The sequence below is a fragment of the Mus caroli genome, chromosome 1 (genome assembly GCF_900094665.2).
Source record: "Mus caroli chromosome 1, CAROLI_EIJ_v1.1, whole genome shotgun sequence".
NCBI lineage: Eukaryota > Metazoa > Chordata > Mammalia > Rodentia > Muridae > Mus > Mus caroli.
The window spans coordinates 165,851,933-165,875,624 of NC_034570.1; the positions used below are offsets into that span (position 1 = coordinate 165,851,933).

Consider the following 23,692-nt stretch of genomic DNA (forward strand, 5'->3'; position numbering starts at 1 on the left):
GAATGTGGGTGCCCTTGCATTTGGAGCATACATGTTTAGTATTGAGAGTTCATCTTGGTAGATTTTTCCTTTGACCAGTATGAAGTGTCCTTCCTTATCTTTTTTGATAACATTTGGTTGGAAGTCAATTTTATTTGATAAAATTCTATTCCAGCTTGTTTCTTTGTACCATTTGCTTGGAAAAAAGTGTTTTCCAACCTTTTACTCTGAGGTAATGTCTGCCTTTGTCACTGAGGTGTGTTTCCTGTATGCAGCAAAATGCTGGGTCCTGTTTACATATCCAGTCTATGTATTTTGGAGGGAATTGAGTCCATTGATATTAGGAGATATTAAAGAAAAGTGATTGTTACTTCCTGTTACTTTTGTTGTTAAAGGTAAAATTATGTTTGTGCGGCTATCTTTTTTTGGGCTTGTTGAAAGATTACTCTCTTGCTTTTCCTAGGGTGTAGTTGAGAAATCTCAAGTTTCCCTCCTTGTGTTAGTGTTTTCCACTTATTATCCTTTGAAGGGCTAGATTTATGGAAAGATATTGTGTGAATTTGGTTTTATCATGGAATATCTTGGTTTCTCCGTCTATGGTAATTGAGAGTTTTGATGGGTATAGAAACCTGGGTTGGCATTTGTGTTCTCTTAGGGTCTGTATGACCCTTTTACTCTGAGGTAGTGTCTGCCTTGGATCCTGTGATCCTGAGACCCTGGGTGTGTTGGAGGTCCTGGGAGTCAGGCTGCCTCTGGGACCCTGAGATCCTGAAATTCTCTCTTCTATCTCTTGTATTCTGTTGGTGATGCTTACATTTCTGACTCCTGATCTCTTTCCAAAATTTTCAATCTCCAGGGTTGTCTCCCTTTGTGATTTCTTTATTGTTTGTATTTCCATTTTTATATCCTGGATGGTTCTGTTCAGTTCCTTAACCTGCTTGGTTGTGTTTTCCTGTAATTCTTTAAGGGATTTTTGTGTTTCCTCTTTAAGGGCTTCTAGCTGTTTACCTGTGTTCTCCTGTATTTCTTTAAGGGAGTTATTTATGTCCTTCTTAAAGTTCTCTATCACCATCATGAGAAGTGATTTTTAGATCTGAATCTTGCTTTTCTGGTGTGATGGTGTACCCAGGACTTGCTATGGTGGGAGAATTGAGATCTGATGATGCCAAGTAACCTTGGTTTCTGTTACTTAACGTTCTTATGCTTGCCTCCCGCCATCTGATTATCTCTAGTGCTACCTGCCCTTGCTATATCTGACTGGAGCCTGTCCTTCCTGTGATCCTGGCTATATCAGAGCTCCTTAAAGTTCAGCTGTCTCTGTGATCCTGTGAGTCTGTGATCCTGTAATCCTGAGATCCTGGGTGTGTCAGAGGTCCTGGGAGTCCAGCTGCCTCTGGGACCCTGAGATCCTGGTGTGACCAAGCTCCTAGGATCCTGGGATCCTGAGATCCTGTGGTCCTGGGCGTGTAAGAGAGCCTGGGAGTGGAGCTTCTTCTGGGTGTTGTGGGACTGGCTGATGATGTCTCTCAAAGGGCTTCATCATCTCATACATTTCGAGAATCCTTACAATATAAAATCGTGCAATTCATTGAGTCAACCCAATTTGGTTCAGTAATTAACCTCTTGTGGCCATTGGGTAACATTTAGAAAGGCAGGTCAGATCCCAGACACCCTTGATTTATGATAGACTAATCTGTTCCTAAATTGCTCACTCCATCTAAATGACACTATGACTCTGAGGATGGGCTCTAATGATGAGGTTTGCACTGTGTCACAATGCTCATGTTTCCATTTAAAGAGTACTTATGGTGCGACATGGTGACCCATCATCCTGTTATCTGTCTGTGCTCTGCTATGATATTAATAGCACTTCCATTGGTCATTGTATTTGAGAAGCCCCTCTCCTGATTCTCCAGTCACTGTGTGTGCATGAATGCCGAGTGCCTTGTTAATGTTGTGGCTTTTTTGGATTGGAATGCTGTACTCCTTTCTATGAATCTGACTGATATCAACTCCTAACACTCGGCTTACTCTCTAACAAACACTCATCAAGGGGAAAAAAGTAGTTATTAACGCCTTTGGCTAATAGCAAAGATGTGAAGCTTGCCAGAAGAAAAGCCAGAAGCCACTGCTGGACCTGAACATGCATCCTTTGAAGTATACAATGCTTAATTTTTCAAACTCCCTTTATCATTACTTATTAGTTGTTTCTTACAGAGGGCTGCCAGCAAAGCCCTTTTCTTGTGCTTTTCTATGATGTTTTGTGGCTAGTGATTTTAGTCCCCCACCCCTTTATTCTCAAAGTTTAATCAGTTTCATAATTCAGTGTTTTTCCAATGCTAAAATAATCCCTTTTTAAAATTATTGCATTCCCAATATGTTTGGAAAATCTGCATTTTTACTCTTAATGCTACCAGACCATGATTTTTTTTTTGGTAATTTATGTTCACTTGTACATATGCAAGATTTAACCATGACTCATAAATACTCCATTCTGTCACCCTAAGATTTGTTTAGTGAAAGTGAGAATCTTTTATGTTTGTTCCTTAAACCAAATCAGAGTCTTTCTGAAACGATTTGGTTTATTTTCTTTCTAAGCGTCTCCAGGGCTGAGTGACTCCAGGAGACTCTCCCAAGCTGTGGCACCAGCACCTTCCCTAGAATACTGCCATTCTCTGCTTGCAGCTGTTGAAAGAACACAGCAGGCAGCCATACCCTCATCTGTAGTAGAGCTCTCAAAGGCACCAGCATATTATCATCACCCAAGAATGGCATCTCCAGGCATCTCTCTTACTGTATTTCTTTCTCATTCATTGCCCCTTTCTGTCCCCACGTGGGTTCCATATCTTCAGACAGCCTCCCTTCTGATACTTTCTCAATACTGACTTCTGTTGACATGTCTTCCTCCTCCCTCATGATCCCCATTCTAGTCTTATGACCTATATACACATATAAACCCATGCTCTCAATTTAAAGTCTAGTTTCATTGCAGGAGAAAATACAGAGTAGTTTTTTTCTTTTTCAATCTACTTTATTTCACTTAGCGTGATTTCCAGTTGCACCAGTTTTCTTCTGACTATTGTAACTTCATTTTTCTTGATGGCTGAATGATATTCTATTCTGTGCGTGTAGCATACTTTCTTTTTCCGTTAATCTCTTAATAGACATCTAAATTAGTTCTGTTGTCTGGGTATTGGGAGTAGTGAGGGAAAAATCCAGTGACTAGGGACATACTTTTAAGCAATGGTTTGTAGTCAGTTATTCCATGTTACTATGGGAACCAAGAACCAAGCTGAATCAGAGCATCTGTGTGCTCACAATGTAAATCACTTCTCACTGTACGTTTATTACAACATAATTCACTTTAAAGACTTAATGGTGAGTATAACAATGTGTGCAAACGCTTCTGATTCCTCAGGTCTTCCGGGTGTGGGATATACAGACTCTGTCTGTACTGCAAGTCTTCCACGATAGCCAAGGTGGGCCAGGAGACATGCAGATTTACTCTATGGTATATGATGCCAACCACGGCATGCTCATTACAGGTATGTGCATCTGACAAATTAATTTCATGTCTTTTACATTTTTTTCCGAAAAGATAGCTCTTGAACTCTTACTAGGAAAACACACAAAAAGAAATGACTAAGCATGCTTAGTAACGATAAAAGTATTTCAATTTCTTATCATCCTATGTGAATTGATGAACCTCAACTTTATGAAAATACCGAGTCAGTTCTATAAGATGATGACCTAGGAGTACATGGCCCACATAAAGCAGAAAGGGGTGAGGGAGGTGTGGCTATGTCTAGGGTTCTGGTTTGACTCTTGGGTGCAGTGAATTAGTACTTTCATAAGGTGGTGGTCCTCGCATGTACCAGCATGAACTTGTTTTCTGAAGCAAGACAGTTCTGATAAGGAATTGGCCACTCTGTAAAATGGATAAAAACTTCCTCAACTGCCTTTGCTTCCAGATAAAGAGCAGTGTGTGTGGGGGGGATAATCCAGGAAAATGTGCATTGATTGCCAAATTGTTTTATGCTTTGTTTGTGTTTGTGTTTAGTTTTTCTTTTTTTCAACAGATACACTGAGAAGACAAAGAACCTTGTTAGCCATTTGGTTGGGCTCCTGTTCACATGCACAGCCTTTGTCTTTCTAGAAGAAAGATGGCTATGTCAATAGTAGCTCTACCCTCTGGAACACTAAGTCAAACTTGCTTTCCCCAACCATGCTGCCACTGACCACCGGCTCTGACTTCCTGGGGGACTAATTAAGGCAGGGAAATGATTGGTGCTTTCTCTGTTGGGGAACATAATTATTTTTAATTTTGTGTGGTTTATTTTTCCTGGGTTAGAAGTGAACCATCACTTCATGCTGAACAGATAATTTCCCAGCCTGTAAAACAGAACTTAGTTCCAGTTGTGAATGCCTCTCCTTTATTTGACCTCCTCTGAAATAAACGAATTCATGGCTCTACTCCAATATCACCTCTGAACATGGACAATTGCCCTCCTGGTTACTTGATTTACCATTTCCATCCTGATTATTGTAATGAAGGTTCAGATCCCAAGACAGAGAGGAAAATGGAGAACAGAAAAGCCATAAATGCTTTTGACTTTCATGTACTTTGGGTGGTGCTTAATTTGCAAAAAGCACTGAGCTCTGGGTACTGCTTGATCATTAAAAGAACAGCCATCAGTTTGACATTAGGATTACATAGAGTGTGTTAATTTGTGCATAGAATCAAGTAACATCATATAGAGTAGCTTTCTGAGCCATGGGTAAAACACCACTGTGCTTGCTCAGTAGTTGGTAGGACACGTTGTGGTCCATGTTGTCATGAATTGCTGTTCTTTCTGCTCTTGCTGCTCCTGCTGCTGCTGATGATGATGATGAGGAGGAGGATGAGGAGGATGACAATGACGATGATGAGGAGGATGATGACGATGAGGATGATGACAGCTATTTGATGCCTGCTTTTTCTTTTCCTTTATCTGCATAGTTGACCTTGGAGGCAGGAATTGTTAATTGAACTTTTACAAATGGCAAAACTCAACCTCAAACAATTCAACTGACTGGTAGAATGTTAAAACAGAGCTGAGATTCAATCTCAGACCTTCTGACTCCCGAATCTGCATTTGTCCTTTCTTCCTACATTATTTCTGTTATTGTAGTACAACTAGCCAAAAAGGTAGACAAGTGTCAGCTCTCCACATGCCAGTTAAGTTATGTTAACTGTCAGTATCATGTTAAAGGACTTATGGGGAAGCTCTGATAGCTATCTGTCTATCACGTTTCCAGACACTGCTACTTGAATTGAGTAACATTACTTGAAGAAACATCTCGGTCATTTACAAATGAATAATCTTATTTCATAAAATCTAAACACCTTAAGAAACCAGTAACTTCTGCTAAGACCTTGAGAGTTTCTTTGCAATGATTTGAGACAGTCACTACAGCACCCACAGGGCAACTTTATGTCCACATCAATAAAGTAGGAAGACGTTTTGCTTTTATTTAACCAACACAATGTGCAGGGCTGTGGTAGTTCATGCTTTTAATCTCAACACTCAGGAGGCAGAGGGAGGATCTCTGAGCTTGAGGCCTGTCTGGTGTACAGAGTGAGTTCCAAGCAGCCAGGACTATACAGAGAAATCCTGTCTCAAAAACAAACAAACAACTACAGAATGCTTATTTGCTATCATTATCAATATTTCCATACATTACACTAAACTAAAGAACACAGGTATATGGTTTTGAGACTTAACTGCATCTCCTTGCCCTGGCCATGCTAACTACATGTATTATTATGGTGATTTGGAAATTAATTTTACTATTGATGTTGTAATCACTGGCCTGCAGTCATTCTCATTCATTATATTTAATCAGACCATGCTCACAGCATGTGTTATCATTTGCTGGCTTGAAGAACTGACTCCATTTCAGCAAGCAGAGAAACCCACAATTCAGTGAAAGGCTGGTGGACTGCATCACTGGCCAGGCTGTGCATATGCTGAAGAGGCACAGCAGGGAAGAGGAAAGTAGACTATGAAATTAGGAAAGTGGAGGTCAAAATGACCTGTGTTTGAAAGATAATGAAGTCTCCAGCGAGTGCTTTCCCCTGGCTGAATCACATTTGCTGTGTTTGTCAGAGATGTAGGCAACTATATTCTCACCTCATTAAATGCTAAAGCAGTGGCCTTTTATACTCTAATCTCACTGACCAGATGGTTGGGTCAGATCCTCTGTGAAATTCCAGACTTCTGATACTGACAATTAGGGATGCAATGCTTTTGTAAAAAAATTTCATTCTTTACTTCATTTTTAAGATGTGATGTCACTATGCAACTCAGTTGGCCTAGGACCCATGGTCCTCCTGTTTCAGTCTCCAGAGGGTGGGATTACGGGGATGCACCATCAGACACACCCATCTTTGTGACAGCTCTCTTTTCATTCCTCCTCTTCAGGATCTGGTGTAATAGACATGTATCCTTTGACCAGGATGATACAGGACACAAAGCAGGTTCCTCACACTCATGAACGAGAAGTCAACGTCACGCTTTACAACAAGTACTTCCACCAAGTGCTCACGGTCTGCTCAGAGTCTATAATCAAGGTGAGTCGTGATGGCTTCCTAGGCAGAAAAAGCCTGAGCAGGTGAAATGTTAGCTTTGTGTTGGTGGTCAGGGGGAGGTGTCAAGACAGGATTTCTCTGTGTAGCCTTTGATGTCCTAGAACTTGGTTGGGAGATCAGGCTGAGGTCAAGTTCAAAGATCCACCTGACTCTGCCTCCTGAATGCACCAGCACCACTTGGCTGAATTGTTATCTTCTTCTAGGTAAAATAGCAAGTTTTATATGTAGTGGTCCACAGACTGAAATTAAAGCTCTCTTTAATTTCATGAATACATGATGAAGTGTTTTAAGCCAGTTCAGGCCATGTGGCTGGTTTAATACTGCCAGATAACACAATAGAAATTTAAAAATATTACTATATTTATTTTGTGTTGGAAGGGGTATGTGTCTACAACTTGTAGGAGATGTTTCTCACCTTCTACCATGTTGGTTTCATGGATAGAACTCAGGTCAGTTGACTTGGTGGTAGGCGTCTTTACTTCCTGAGCCAAATAGAAATGTCAAAGGAAATATAGTAAGGAGAAAGAACCAGCTTGTATTTTAATTTCACTAGAGGGTGCATGCCAAAGAGAAAGGGGAAGACATGTAATAGGCATGCACCATAACTCTATGCAGGGTATGTGCCAAGACCATTGAGTCTATGATATCATTTAAAATCTCATGAAAGATATGGGCATTTAGACAGTCTTCAATTCTAATGATGGGAAAGATGGGACTCAAATATAAATGACTGCCACAGCTACTATTGCTCCCATAGAGGTGGTATATGAGGCTGGCTGTGTCTACTGTGTGTACTCATGCTTTGGGCTCTGTACCTCTAATCCTGTATTGCTGTGTTGAGTGATATATTACTAATTATGTCTGTCATTACAACCACTGAAACCACCTAGCAGTGATATCTAGAGGTGTGTGTATATGGTTTCCACTGTTATCTCATGAATGCACTAAGAGGAGGCCTATGGACCTGAAATCAGCTGCCCTTCGGGAACCTGCTAAATATATATGTATATATATTTGCTGCTGCTGCTACAGATAAAATAGACTAAAGTAAACCCTATCCTACACTCATGTAATAATGTGCTTTTACCCATGATCTGTCTTATCTTTCCCAACAGAAGATAGAGAGAAGTATAGTTTTTCTACCATATTAAATGGAGAGGAGTTGTAGCTCAGACTTGGAGATGGGTGATCTCAGGATCCCTTTATGCAGGGAACCACATTCCTCTCTCTCCCCTAAGGACTTTGTCTATCACAACACTGTAGTCTCTGGGCCAGACTGACTTCATCTCAATCTTGGCTCTATTACTTCCCAGGCAGTGGCCAATTCAGCTGCTTCCTCTCCTTTCTTCACCTGGCTGCCATAACTTCCCATCCATTCCCTGGGAAAAAGGTGCCCCTCTCTGCCTGTGGCCCTCTGGGGTGTACTGCCCAACTCCCACCAGCTCAAGAGCTGCCAAGGAGTTCAACTGCTCACCAACCAGAAAATTGACACCTGAACTTGGCACAGCCACAAAGTAGGAGCGATGTAGATGATAGCTCTACAGATCTATGCCCTCTGCATGCTTCCAAGCGGAGGAGTTGCTGAAGCATTGATGTTTCTGGACTCTTCCTGACACTGCCTTGCTGTTTCACAGAGGGTCCATCTGACTCTTATCACAACCCCCTTTGCTGTCACTGTGTCTCATATTTTTAGTCACAGAACTTCCTAAAATGACCAGTGAACTCTTTCTTTAGGATTTCTCCACATAGTATGCTGCTCACCGCACTTTTAGCCTCTCACTGTTGAAGCTGCTATGGACTTAATGAAGACTGTTAATTCTTGTATTTCTATCCTGCTGCCGCCTTTTCATCACCCTTAGAGTAATATTGTAATGTCCATTACTGAAACTAAATACTCAAGACAGGGAAGGAAATCACTGCTTTGGTACAGGGTCTAGAAGTTTCTGTCAGCGGTGGACAGGCCCAGTGGCTTTGGACAGTTGATGAAGCAACACATTGTGATAATATGTGAGAGGGAGCATGCTTCTTGCCTCATGGTAGTCAGGAAGTGAAAGAGAGGAATGGGAGAGGCAGATGGGTGGACTCCTTCAAAAGCATGTCTCCCAGTTATCTAAAGCCTCCATGTGACCACTCTCCTGCAATCGGCGACTGCCTCAGCTTCTTGATATGCAGCAGATATGCAGCACAGTCACCGATAACACGAGTCATCTTTCATAGCTTGCCTTTGAGCAAGCCGACACTCAAGCAGGGTACAGGGAAAAGTGTGCGATGTGCAGAGTACTACTTTGACTTTTTTGAAAATGGTAAAGGCTTTGCTAGGAAATGAAGGGCAGCATATATATGGAATACCTGGTTTTGCTGATGTTTTCCTTTTCTATAGGTATGGGAACTTGAGACTGGTCTCCAAATATACCAAATTCTAGACCCTCATGGCCTCAGTATTGAACTAACCTGTGCAGCTATTGACGAAAGTGGATATCTTTTTGCCACAGGAGCATATAATGGTGAGACAAGTGTTTGGAATGAGACATCTCCACTTTAGCATCTTGAGAATTTGTGTAGAAATGTCTAAGTTTAGGAGGTTAAGGGAAAGTATGAATCAGGCTGACATGTAGGCAATCCAGAGAGATTGCTATGCCTAGGTGAATAGCAAGAGTCTTCTTTCATGGCCACTAATGTCTTGATATTGATGTGAAAAACAAACCAGTAACTTACATTCTATTTGCCTGTTTGGTGCAACAATGTGCAAAAGCCTTTTACATATGACATGTGTATAAAAATACCCTAATGAAACCCATTGCTTTATGGTAACTTTTAAAACTAGTTATAAAAATACAATCCAAAGCTTTTCATCATTAAACATATAAATCAGTATACTGGCCCACAGAGTACCACCTACATTTTCAGTTTTTATGTGTCTAACTACTTACAATGAATTAATACATGATGGAAAGCCATGTCACACTGTACTTAGGACTGAAGAGAATTTCATGTGTGCCACCTCAGGGAAATAGCTATGTTGCCCTAAATCATTCTGTCCCAATGCCCTTTTCATGCTGTTATCTAAAAGACAGTCATTAGACTTAGGGTCTCTTGCTGCTGCCATAGTTGTGTGTTTGTGTGTGTGTGTGTGTGTGTGTGTGTACTAAGAATTAAATCTAGAGCCTTATGCATGCTACTCATACACTCTACATCTGAGCTTCACTCCCAACCTCCTCAATACTTTTACTCATAGTGTCTTTGGAGACCACACAAAATACCCATCCGGCTTTGGTGCAGAATGCCTAGAGTTCTGTACTGAATATATTTCTATAGCTAGGGTCCATGATGTCACATCAAGCTTGGGGGACTTTGGGGCGTCTATGTAACTGTGTTTCCTATTTCTTCCTCTGTAGAGCACTTGTAGGAACTAGAGATTTGCAGACTGCCCCCACCTTTCCTCCTCATCTTGTTCTGAACACCCACAAAGGATCTGCTTGCTCTAGAGTAGATGGTGTGGCCAACTGTGTACACTGTGCAGAATATATTTATTCCAGGGTACATTTGAAAAATAAATGCTTCCTCACGAAGCATTTGATGGAATGAGTGGGCACCTGATGTGAAAGTCAGATATTTGAAAATGGGAACAGAAGATAACCCAGCAGGAATGAAATCATGAATGCCAAGCCAAGGTGTGGGAGCACATCGGCACACAATGTGTAGGGGACCACACTGTTCCTCCCCAAGGAGTACGGCTGAGCAGAGCAGCCTCACCATGCCATAGGCACCGGCCACATCCATATGAAAATCACTAGTAATGGAGATGCCTAGCAACAGCATAGCCTTTATGTCAGACATAAAGATTAAGTGATCCCATATGCGTCTGGCAATAATGTTATTTGTGTGCACGTATGTTCTTTTATATTGTTAGTCCTGTATCCTCAGTTTCTCCTAAGATGTCTCAGTTGATCCTTCTATGCTGTCTGTAATTTCAGTCAACAGAGATCTGGGATTTAAGGCACACACAGACACACTGGTCTCTGCCTTGCTTGGACAGTCAGCATCCGCAAGATGAGGAAATCTGAGTGATTACCTAAGCCAGGAATGAGTGTCCGCCTGATGAACACGATGACTATTTTTAAGATAAGGTCTCACCATATAACTCTGGCTGGCTTAGAATTCATGCCGTAGACTAGGCTAGCCTCAAGCTCTGTCTGCCTCTGCCTCCTGAGTGCTCATTAGGGGTAATTTCTTTTTATTGCTTTTCTACAAACTATAGAGTGATTGAGTGCAGAGAGTGGTTTTCATTTGAGAGGCCAGAGTTCTTGCCACTGTGCAGGGTACCCTGGGTAGTTCTTGCCACTGTGCAGAGCATCCTGGGTATAATGAATGCTTGGTGTTAGTAATGAGCAAATAAAGGGTGGGGTATGAATGTTGCTAATGGGGGTAGCCCGGCAGAGAGGCACACAGTCAGATCATTGCTGTGTTAGTGCTAAGGACTGACATGTGGAGAGTTGGTGTTAGGCTTAGAGAAGAAGGGACTTGACTAGAGAGCTACAGATGGCCCCACCTTCTCATCTCATCTTATTCTGAACACCTATGAAAGAGCTGCTGGCTCTAGAGAAGATGGTGTGACCAACTGCACGTGCTACTCATAATTCAACATTTAGGCCTTTGGGGGACACTTAATCCAAATCAAAGCAGATACCCATTGCTTTCAAGACACAATTCTATGCTGCTTCCTTTAATCAGCCTGTGACTAATCAAGGCCCACAAAAATGCACTTCTCAGGATACATTTCAACAGGATCACTGGCCCCTGGGCTAAGAGTCTGGCTGTGTACACACCATCTCACCCACAGATACTTTTCTCCATGCCCTCAGGAACAGTTAAGATCTGGGACTTTGGCAGTGGACAGGAAATGAAAATGATGCCCGAAGGGAAAGACTGGGTGGAGGAGGAACATGGCCTGTTGCGCCTGTTTTTCCTCAAGCCCCAAGTGAAGCAACAGCACCTCATCCTCGCCTTGGAGCGCAATGGAACTATCAAGATTATCCAGGTATGAACCCTGCTTCCATGTTTGCACTGCAAATAGTCTTCCTAGGGAGTATCCAATGGCAATCGTCATTTCTCTGCCTGTGCCTGTGCCTCTCTCTCTCTCTCTCTCTCTCTCTNTCTCTCTCTCTCTCTCTCTCTCTCTCTCTCTCTCTCTCTCTCTCTCTCTCTCTCTTTCTGTGTTTCTCTGTATATCTCTGTGCATGTGTCTCACTCTCTCTGCTCTGGTTTTGTGTAGCCCAGAATGACCTTGAATTCCTGGTTGTACTGCCTTAACCTCCCCAGGGTAAACACCACCATACCTGCGTGCTCAATTTGTGTGCTGCTGGGGCTTGAGTCTAGGGCCTCAAAACATATTAGGCAAATAATGCACAGATTGAGCTCCATCTCTACAACCCCATTCAACTCCTCTCTTACCAGTTGGTGAGAATAGTCCTTACCCACCAACTGGCCTATGATGCCTCGAACCAACATGGCTCAAGTTCAAGCAAATGTCAAAAAGCACAGCTGCCTAGGCCCAGCATCCAACCCATCACATTTTTGCTTCAGGAGCCCCTAAAGTGGGTGTCAGAAAGATCACAGTGACATATACATCAGTCACTGCTGACATTGCTCACGTCCTCCCTTGGCAATAATCCTCTGCTCCTCAGGAAGGTTCCTTGGCAGCTTATGTCCCTTACAGCCCATAAAACATTCAAAGATGCTCAAATCACTTTTTCCATTTCTCACCAAAATTACTTTGTGTATTTTAAGGTTAATGATGCAATCTGCTCAGGGCTGTTTGGGGAGGATTGAAATAGGCTAATTTATTTTTCCTGAGAATCTATTACCACCTAGGAATACTAATGCCTTCTTCAGATTTAAAAAGAAGCCAACATCATTTATCCTGGCTGTGTGGCCCTCACCCGGTCAGCTAGACCTCAAGGACTAACATTGCTTTTGTTATTCTCTGGAAGCTAAGATCAGAAAATAAGTCTTGAATAGGATTTCAGTGATGAAGCATCAGCATTGGCTGGGATGACTGGTATCTTTTAAGCTGAGAGAAAGGAGGGAAAATTGTTCCCAGGGATTCTTCCCTTGTTGTCTGCATAGTCCATAATTTGACTGTGGATGAATGCCTTGGCACCCCACAGAAAGCACAGGGCCAAATGACTTCTAGAAGTTGTCAGGATCAATCATCCCAGTGGCAGGAATCACAAATGTTCACCGTACTTTAAGGGCTGCAAAGTGAACCATGATTCTGGACTGGAGGTTCAGCTTGGTTGGTAGAGTGCTAGGTTTAAGTGTACAGGGAGCCCTAGGTTTGATGTATAGTACAACATAAACTGGGTGTGGTGGCACATATAGTCCTTGCACTCAGAAAGTAAGAGATCAGAAGTTCAAGGTCACCCTCAGCTACAGCATGAGTTCAAGGTCAGACTGGGACATGTCGGACCATCACATATCAAAAATGATTGAGTTCTGCTCTAGCCATTTCCACGTTGGTTATGCTTGTCCTCTATGCAGAGCCTTAGATTAAGCCTGGTAAGAAACAGACACTTCATTTTGTACCTGAATTCTTGCCCTGCCCATAGTAGATGCTCATTAAAGGTTGAGAGACTAAACTATTGAGAAATTACTTGAAAGACAGAAAGTAATAAATCTATGAGGGCTATTTGAGGGAACCTCCTATTTCACATTGCAGAGTTGACAATAGAGTGTGTAAAGCAGACCAGAACTTCAGTGAACCGTGAAAGCAAGGGAACCTTGTGGAGACCATTGTCTCTTTCACTCGAAATTTTTCACAGCAAACTGGACTCTGATCTTGGAGACTTAGATCATGAGAGGCCTCAGGATCTAAGCCCTGGCCAAACAGCAGCTTTGAAGCCTTGCTCTGTTGGAACCCAGTATCTCACTGCTTGGTCATTGCTGAAATTCTTCTTACCCCAACAAAGCTGACCAAAGCATTTCAACACACACACACACACACACACACACACACACACACAGAGAGAGAGAGAGAGAGAGAGAGAGAGAGAGAGAGAGAGATGAGATGAGAAAAATAGAACCACATGTAACATCTAAAGGCTTTAAATAATGGAAGAGATTTTATCCATCTACAGGTTGAAGAAAAAAATAAAGACCAAAGAAAGTAGGAACCCGGTCCTCCAAGACTTAGGTCACATTAGAACTAAGAAGGCAGACCCCTGTCTTTTCTCCAACCAGAGCCATCTCTGCCCTGCCCTGGCCACTTTTCATTCTGGAAGGATCCTTGTTCTTTTAGCAAAAGGACAAGCCTTAAAATTTTTGGCTTTCATGCCCATACAAAAGTCAAAAATGAACAATATTACCAACTATAACTACTTAGACAACAGAAATATAATAGAATAAACTATCATAACACAAACTCAGATAAGATTATGCATGTGTGAGCTTGATTGAGAGTTACTGTCTCAGTAAATAACTTGGAAGATCTATTGAGGATGATCCAGACTTCAGTCTTTGGCTTCCATATGCTTGTACACACATGTACACATACAAACATATAGATATACATGAATAAAAATACAACTAGCTTGTAGTCCATCACTTAAAGAAGCAATGGTAAGAACTCAAAGCAGAAATGGATGAAGAGGCCATGGAAGAGTGCCGCAGGCTGGCTTGTTCCTAATAGCTTTCTTAGCCTGATTTCTTATCGTACCCACAACCACCAACCCAGGGGTGGCACCACTCATGATGAGTGAGTAGGTCTTTCACACATCAATCATTAGTAATTAAAATGCCCTCCAGGCTTGCCCACAGGGCAAATCTGGTGGTGGTGATGGGAGGGGCAGGGGTTTGAGGTTTCCTCTTCTAAAAAGATTCAAGCTTGTGTCAGTTTGACATCAAACTAACCAAAAGAGATACAAAGATGACCTAAAGCATGTGCATGTGGAGCTCTGAAAACATCCATGCCTGGTATCAGATTCAGGTTTCTGGTTATCATGGAGAGTGAGAAGCAACGAAAATTACATTTTGAGTGGCAGAACAATGCTTGAGAGTTGGTGGCACAGAATAATGGGGTACCTACCAGTCTATGTTTGCTTTACAATTTTTAAGAACAGCTCAAAGGAAACAATTCATTGAACCATTTTTGTTCACTTACTAAATTTCTTCTTCAAAAGGGAAAGGAAGATGATATCTTCCTCACGGTGATATGGGAGCTGCCGGACGCCATGCCTTACCTACAATATGGGAGCCATATTGTACATCTGAAGATGTCAACGAAAGAAAGGACGATGGCCATTCCTTTCCCAGACGTTGAGCTAATCGTCCAGAAAACCTCCCAACAAACTAATTATGTATGTTCAATTTCTTTTTTTTAAAGTATTTTCACTGAGAATTCCATACAATGTATTTTTGATCGTATTTACCTCAACCCCTCTCCAAAATTCTTCCTAGATCCACTCTACCTCCCTACTCCTTAATGTTGTGTCTTTTTTTAAAATTCAATAACCTGTGTTGTTCATATACTTCTGAGTATGGGACCATCTGCTAGAGCATGGTTAACCTACCAGGAACCATGCCCTTAAGAAAACTGATTCTCCCTGCCCCTTTTTTCCCAGATACCCATCAATAGTCCATCAATCCTCAGTTAGCAGTGAGGGCTTGTGAACACCCCCCCTCCTTAAAATGGAGACTGGATTGTTTTTCCTCCTTCAACAACAGCTGCTGTGAGTTCATGAGTGCAGTGGTCCTGTCCTGCTTAGAAGATGCTTTCGCTCTCTTCCTCCCTGGCCTTTGGCCCTTACCATCTTTCTACCTCCATTGCCACAATGGTTCCTGAGCTTTGGAGAGGGGTTGTAAGGTAGATGCCTCACACAAGGCTCAGCATTCCACAATTGTGTAGTCTCTGCAATTTGACTAGTTGTAAGTTTCTGCATTAATTGTCATCCAAAGGGACTTTGCAGATGAGGTGTGAGGGCTGCTCTAATCCATGTATAAAGATATATGAATTGAGAAGGCAGCCTGATACTCTGTCTAGTGAGCACAGTAAAAGCCATAGGTTCAACCTCAGGACCTAGGTTCTCTCCAACCATGCATGTGTTTTCTCCTATGAAGTAGCATCAAAGTTGAATTCCTTAACTTTTTGTCATGAAGGAGTAAAAACATATGCATTAAATAGTACAATTAACTTCTAGGTATTAAAGATGTTTTGTTTGTGGCCAGATTTTTTTTCATTCCTCATACCAGTCCCTCACACTAGCCATCTGTAGAGTCTTTTCAACCTTAACTGTTTTAGTAGTTATTGCTAAACAACAGTGATTCTTTCAAAACTGGCAACATCCTTGTTGGTCTCTAGACACATTTACTATAACTTACAAAAACTTTAATATTATAACATGTTTAGTCTTCAAGCCAGAATCACAGATTTCTTCAAAACTTCCTGATCTTACATCTCTTCAACCAGGGGCCAAACAAGATCCATTGGTTTGACAAATCTACAAAGTAGCTTTTAAGAGGAAATGCCTTTCCTCCCAAAGACTCTGCACACTTAAGAAACTGGACCTTATCATGACCCACTTGGAGTCTGACAATGGTGCCTTGAAAGATCTTCCACAGTTCCTGGGATCTAGGAGTTAAATATGGTGACTTGCACACGACTTTAGCTCTTTTTCTTTATGTAACAACTTTCTTTCTTTTTTCTTTCTTTCTTTCTTTCTTTCTTTCTTTCTTTCTTTCTTTCTTTCTTTCTTTCTTTCTTTCTTTTTTTCTGGCTGTCCTGGAACTCACTCTGTAGACCAGGCTGGCCTTGAACTCAGAAATCTGCCTGCCTCTGCCTCCCAAGTGCTGGGATTAAGGGTGTGCGAAAATGTCTTACAGCTAGATCTCACTGAGACATTTCCTCAAGGGAGGCTTCTTTCTCTGTAATAACTCCAGCTTGTGTCAAGTTGATACACAAAACCAGCCAGTATAATTCCTTGTGCTAACCAGCTAGATTTACTTGTTTCATTTTTAATTTATTGTTTATTAAAATTTTGTTTGCGTCTGTGTATATATCTGTGTGTGACTGCATAGAGCACCTTTGGAAGTCAGAGAATGGCTGTCAGTGGTCAGCCCTTTCCTTCCACCATGAAGGTTCCAGGGATTAAACTCGGGTCATTGGTCAACTGAGGCATCTTTCTAGCCCTAATTTATTTATTTCTAATAAATTATTTATATTTAATCAATTTAATTAGTTTAATTCCTTGCACTGTGCAAAATATGTGATAGCTATAAAATTACATTTATACAACCATTTCTATTCTTAGATACAAAACAAAGTCTATTCTAATTATTTTTCTTTCCCTACTACTTTGCTCTCATACAAACCTTAATAGCTAACTTCTGTTCCTATACTAAATTCCAGGTTTATGTCTGTGGAGTTATTTTTAAAGACTGTAATAAAATAGTCATACTTAGTTCTCTTTCCTTTTTAAAGAAAAAATAGAATATTACACATACACACATATATATGTATATATATATAACTTCTCACTTATTTCATTTAATAATGTATTTTGAAAACAATTATAAACTTTATACAGAAATCTTTATTTTTTTTCTAAAATTGATGATGACACACATACATGCCATGAAATCTACCACCTCAATCAGTTTTCAGTGTATGTTCAGAGGCCTTGAGTGTGTTTAAATTGTTGTACAACCTTCACTGTCATATCCGGACATTTTTAAACCAAATAAACAAAGGCTGTTTCTTTGAAAAGATAGATTCACAAACTCCTAGCCAAATTATCCAAAAAGGAAGAGAGGAAAGAGTTAAATCAATAAAATTAGAACTGAAAAGGATCTTATAGTAGATCTCAAAGAAAATGAGAAGTTCATTGGGGAATGTTTTTTAAACAGATATTCCGAAAACAAACAAACAAACAAACAAAAACAAATACCTTGGAAGATCTTTAAAAAAAAGTAATTACTAGACATGTGACTTATCAAAGTTAAATCAAGATGACTTAAGCAGATCTATAACTGAGGATGAGATTACAGCAGTAATAAAAAGTTTCCCCAAGACTGCATGGGTTTACTGCTTATTTATAGTAAATCTTTAAGGACAAGCTAACATCAACACTCCACAAATCCTTCCACAAAACTGAAAGGGAAGGAACAGGACAAAGCTCATTCTGTGATGCCAATGTCACCCTGATAACAAAATCAAATCACAAAAATAAAAAAGAATGAAATAAAAGCATTGGGCAATTCCCTGACAAATGTAGTTGCAAAGATTCCTTTAAACCATATTAAAGGACAGATGGAAACAGTCATACACCATGACCAAGCTGGGTTCACATCAGGGATGCAAGACTGATTCAATACACATTAGTGCATGCCATGTAAAACAACATGGAAATAGACAAGTACCAAAATAACATGGTTCATATCAATCCATCCAGAAGAGGCCTTTGAAAAGTCCAACAATCAAGTCATGCTAAAAGCCCTGCAGAAACTAGCAATAGAAGTAATATTTCACAAAGAACACTATGCAAAAGGAAAGCCTGAGAACATTCTCTCGAAAATTGGGAGTGAGGCAAAGATATCTGTTATTCCATGTAGTCCTTGAAATCTTAGCTGGTGTTTCAGGAATCTGGAATAAATGCTCTATACCAATGAGAGTAAAAGAGTAGATTTTGCTGGTAGTCCAAAGCTACCATAGCTCCTGAGAGGCTTGCATCCCAGGTGTGTTGTATTCCCATTTTAAACTCTAAAACTATAAAGTGGGGAGAGCAAGCAAGCATATTTTAAAGAAGCTTATGTGACAGTCAGGATATCGTTAAGAGCAATAATCCATTGTTTCCTTATTTCCCCAGACCATTCTGTCCCAGGTAGCAAGTGAAGCCATGATTGTCAGTTAGGCAGTACACATAGTGCTTTAGGTAAATCACTGTAGAAGGCATGGGTGCTCACAGATAAGCATTGGAGACACCAGGAATGTTAATCATACTGAGTTGTCTCTTTAATGATGGAAATGAATACCTGTTTTCCACCCAGAAGGTTGAGAGTTGTGCTAATACGAGGACCAGACCTCACCCATATGCACCGGAATGTTCATCCCAGACTCCATTATGTTTATATTTGTTTCTCAGTCAATAGAACCCCTGCTTAGGAGAGATGTTACATGTACTTTATAGCTTGCTGATCTGTAAGCTCTCCAGATCCTAAGCTATAGAACCCACTTTCATGATAACATTTACTTTGAATTGAATTTCAATGTCATTATGCCTCCTTGTGCACTAGGGACTTTATTATACCAGAAAACTTGTTTTCTAAGTTGTACTATACTTAAATAGGCTCACAATAAACAGCCTGGTGTCAAATTCCAGAAGTCTAGACACAGCATCAGTGAGTTCATGCTGAACTGAGTTTTCTGTTTGCATCACAGCTTATTTCAACCCCCACAAATCACTAGTTCAATAAATCAATATCTAATAATTGATCCTTTCTACCTTATTCTACTTCATGAGAAATAAGGCAAAAAAGGAAAATGAAAAAAAAATACAAGCTGTGAAGGAAGTAAAATGCCCTAATTTGCATGATAAATAACCTGGTAGATATTACCAAAAATCTGTAACCTAGAAAACACTTTCAGCAGGGTACAAATTCAAAATACAGCCTTCTACATATCAATAATTTTCTGACAAAGAAATCAGAAAAAAATATTTCCATTCAAGGTAGATTTTTTAAATACTTAGAAATATATTGTATGAAAGGGTCAAAGAATTTTTAAAAACCTATTTTTAAAATACCTAGTGTCTTAGGGTTTTATTGCTTCTAAGAGACACCGTGATCAAGGCAACTTTTATAAAAGAAAAATATTTAATTGGGGTTGGTTTACAGTTCAGAGGTTTAGTCCATTATCATCATGGTAGGAAGCATGGTAGCATGCAGGTAGACATGGTGCTGAAGAAGGAGACGAGCTACATCTTTGTCCATAGACTTCAGGCAGAGAACTAGCTTGAGATTCTGAGACCTCAAAGCCCACCCCTTAGGGTCTCACTTCCTCCAATAAAGCTACACCTACTCCAGTAAGGCCATACCTCCTAATAGTACCACTCCTTATAGACCAAGTATTCAAACATGAGTCTGTGGGGAATATCCCTATTCAATCTACCATACCTAGAAATAACGAAGGAAGTGAAAGGTATCTACATTGAAGGAAACTGATGAAAAAGTGGGATGGAAATTTTCCCCATATATATGGATTGGCAAAATCCATATTGTAAATGCAATGCATATTCAATACTATCTCCATTAAATCCAAGTATATTATTCTCTGAAATTTTGCACAAACATAAAAACATTCATGTTTAAGTACAAAAGATCCCAAATAGCCAAAACAGTGCTAAGCAGAAAGAGCAATTCTGTAAACATCAAACTATGCTACAAGGGCATGGCACTGACAGTAACAACAGGAACAGCAGCAGCAGCAGCAACAACAACAACAACAAAAATGAAGGAACGATGGAAGAAGGAAGGAAAGAAGAAAGGAAGGGAGGGAGGGAGAGAGGGAGGGAGGGAAGAAGGAAAGAGGAAGAAGGAGAAAGAAAGAAAGAAAGAAAGAAAGAAAGAAAGAAAGAAAGAAAGAAAGAAAGAGAAAGAAAGGAAGGAAGGAAGAAAGAAAGAAAGAAAAAGAAAGAAGAAAGGAAAGGGAAAGAAAGAAAGGAAGGAAAGAAAGGAAAGAAAAGGAAAGGAAGGAAGGAAGGAATAAAGGAAGGAAGGAGAGAGAGAGAGACATTACTCCTTCATGGTACTTGTTATGCTCACATCTCTGCTACCACAAAATTGTCTCAGGATGCTTGAAATGTTTATGAGCAGGAAAACATAACTACTACTAGAGCTCAGACACCTTTCAAAAACTGTCAGAAGTATCTGTACATATTGAAATAGACAACGTGATAGAAAGTCTCTTCAAGCCGGGCGTGGTGGCGCACGCCTTTAATCCCAGCACTCGGGAGGCAGAGGCAGGCGGATTTCTGAGTTCGAGGCCAGCCTGGTCTACAAAGTGAGTTCCAGGACAGCCAGGGCTATACAGAGAAACCCTGTCTCGAAAAACCAAAAAAAAAAAAGAAAGTCTCTTCAAAAAGCTATTTCTGTGATGTGCTTACAGGCATATACATCTGAGGATGAAGTATGCGAGCTGTTTGAAGTTGAGGCTGAAAACAGGGAAATAAGGAAGCTGCCATTTTTTGTTCTGTTCTTAAAACGTCTAGGTCTTTTGATTGTTTTAAATGGATTTTCATTAACTTTATTAATATACTCTAATATTAGCTTAAAGTATCTCTACTTCTCAGGTTTTAAGACCAAAGATACCAAAACCTATAAGATGACTGTATGTTATAAAAGGACCAATCAAAGGAAGCCTTCAGGCCTGCCCCATAATGAAATAACTGTAATGTAGCCCATAAGAAAATTATATAGCTTGTCTAATAGAATTTGAAATATGTCTATTGGATTATCATAATATGCAGAAGATATTGTTTCCCTCATACTGAAGCAAATGTAAGCATAGCACTGAACTTTAATTAAATTAGAAGTTTCAATAAGATATTTTATTGTTAGATTAAAGAGCTTTGAAATTAATACATACAATTCCTCACACCTCAGAGAGCAATTCTAACCTACCTCTTCCAACTCTGTCACTGGAACTGGGTTTGGACACATGCACATACTGTATGGAACACTGTATGTAGCTAACAACAGAAGAAAGATGAGCCTACAGTGAGTTGGAACTAAGGCACTAGTCATGTACAGAAGTGACAAAGAACTGAAACATGACCTCTTTAAATTAGATGATAAATTAGTAAAGTACAACAGACATGGGGCTGGATCAATGGCTAAATAGATGGTGCTTGCTACACCAGCATGAAGACCAGAGTCCACATTTCCAGGACTCACGTAAAAGCTGAGCCATCATGCCAGACAACCGTAATCCCAGCATTCAGAAGGTGGACACAGGGAAGCCCTAGAAAAAGCTGGCTAGCTAGCCTACCGAAGTTAGCAGACTCTAAGTTCAACTGAAGAACCCTTCCCACAATTAACATGGAGAGAGATTGAGGAAGACACCTCCCAATGTCAATTTTGAGCTTCTCTAGACAATCATGCACATGAATAGCATCCACACGTGCCCTTAGGAGAAGAGTACGGTGAAAGTGCCTCTTAAGACATTATGCAAGTTTAAATTACCTCTGGTTTTCTATTCTTATCTTTGATATTTGTCATAATTAATATCCTAGCACATCCTGTTGCAACCTACATTAAAATTACGTACATACGTGGTGGCGCACGCCTTTAATCCCAGCACTCAGGAGGCAGAGGAAGGCAGATTTCTGAGTTCGAGGCCAGCCTGGTCTACAAAGTGAGTTCCAGGACATCCAGGGCTACACAGAAAAACCTGTCTCAAAAAAACAAAAAAAAAAAAAAAAAACAAAAAAACAAAAAAACAAAGTAACAGAACAATATCCTGCTTGTGGACGTTGTACATCGTGGTGCGCACTAGGCTCCGCACCACGATGTACAACGTCCACAAGCAGGAAGAACCCTTCCCACAATTAACATGGAGAGAGATTGAGGAAGACACCTCCCAATGTCAATTTTGAGCTTCTCTAGACAATCATGCACATGAATAGCATCCACACGTGCCCTTAGGAGAAGAGTACGGTGAAAGTGCCTCTTAAGACATTATGCAAGTTTAAATTACCTCTGGTTTTCTATTCTTATCTTTGATATTTGTCATAATTAATATCCTAGCACATCCTGTTGCAACCTACATTAAAATTACGTACATACGTGGTGGCGCACGCCTTTAATCCCAGCACTCGGGAGGCAGAGGCAGGCAGATTTCTGAGTTCGAGGCCAGCCTGGTCTACAAAGTGAGTTCCAGGACATCCAGGGCTACACAGAGAAACCTGTCTCAAAAAACCAAAAAAAAAAAAAAAAAAAAAAAAAAAAAAAAAAAAAAAAAAAAAAAAAAAACAAAAAAACAAAAAAACAAAGTAACAGAACAATATCAACCATCCAGACCTCCCCCCACCCCTAGAGCTCCCTGGGACTAAGCCACCAACCAACCCATGGCTCCAACCTCATAGGTAGCAGAGGATGGCCTTGTCTTGCATCAATAGGAGAGGCCCTTGGTCCTGTGAAGGCTCAATTCCCCAGTGTAGGGGAATGTCAGGGCAGTGAGGTTGGAGGGAGAACACCCTCATAGAATAGGGGCAAGGGAGATAGGATAGGTCTGTTCCAAGGGAGATACCAGGAAAGGGGATAACATGTGAAATGTAAGCTGGGCAATGGTGGCACATGCCTTTAATCCCAGCACTTGGGAGGCAGAGGCTGGTGAATTTCTGAGTTCAAGGCCAACCTGGTCTATAGAGTGAGTTCCAGGACAGCTAGGGCTACACAGAGAAATCCTGTCTCTACCCCCCCCCCAAAAAAAACAAAACAAAACAAAAAACAAATGCGAAATGTAATTATATAAAATATCCAATAAAAATTCATAATCACTTAGGAAAGAAATTATATTGTGCATAAACACTCTTCTCATAAGAGGCTTTTGTTTATGAAGTACTTTTTACTGAATACTTAGTGTATAGCATGTGCTGTTCTCTGCACTGGAAATACGAAGATAGGTGTAGAGCCAGCCTCTTAGAGTGCCAGCAGTTTGGGGTGGGGAGCTCTTGAAGAACATAACTGCTGAGTTTCTAAAGGGATGTAAGGAGAGAAGATGAATCCCAAAAGGAGAAGATCATATCATGGAGCTAAGTTACTGTGAAAGCTAGCAAATACCTCAGTGCAAGTGGAGGACCAGAGTGGTAGCAGATGAAAATGAAAAGACAGGGCTTACAGATTCATGATCTTGGGGAATGGGTGCTCGTGGAAGAGCTTTAATGAAAAATGACCTGATCAGAATTGTGGTATGGGTTGTTCACCCCTGATTCTGCTTAAGTGAATAATTTATTTTTTTTTTAATTTTTAATATTTTTATTACATATTTTCCTCAATTACATTTCCAATGCTATCCCAAAAGTCCCCCATAGC

At 40.5% G+C, this 23,692-nt stretch overlaps 1 protein-coding gene across 2 annotated transcripts in view; it reads left to right on the forward strand.

Moving 5' to 3' along the window:
- The window catches only part of Wdr64 (WD repeat domain 64), a 115,450-nt gene that overhangs the window by 60,671 nt on the left and 31,087 nt on the right, over nucleotides 1-23,692 (forward strand). For both annotated transcript variants that reach the window (XM_021175403.1, XM_021175408.1), the window contains exons 11-15: nucleotides 3,398-3,524; nucleotides 6,444-6,592; nucleotides 8,991-9,114; nucleotides 11,473-11,648; nucleotides 14,788-14,964. In XM_021175403.1, coding sequence (XP_021031062.1) covers nucleotides 3,398-3,524; nucleotides 6,444-6,592; nucleotides 8,991-9,114; nucleotides 11,473-11,648; nucleotides 14,788-14,964 — 753 coding nt within the window. The remainder of the gene's footprint in view (nucleotides 1-3,397; nucleotides 3,525-6,443; nucleotides 6,593-8,990; nucleotides 9,115-11,472; nucleotides 11,649-14,787; nucleotides 14,965-23,692) is intronic.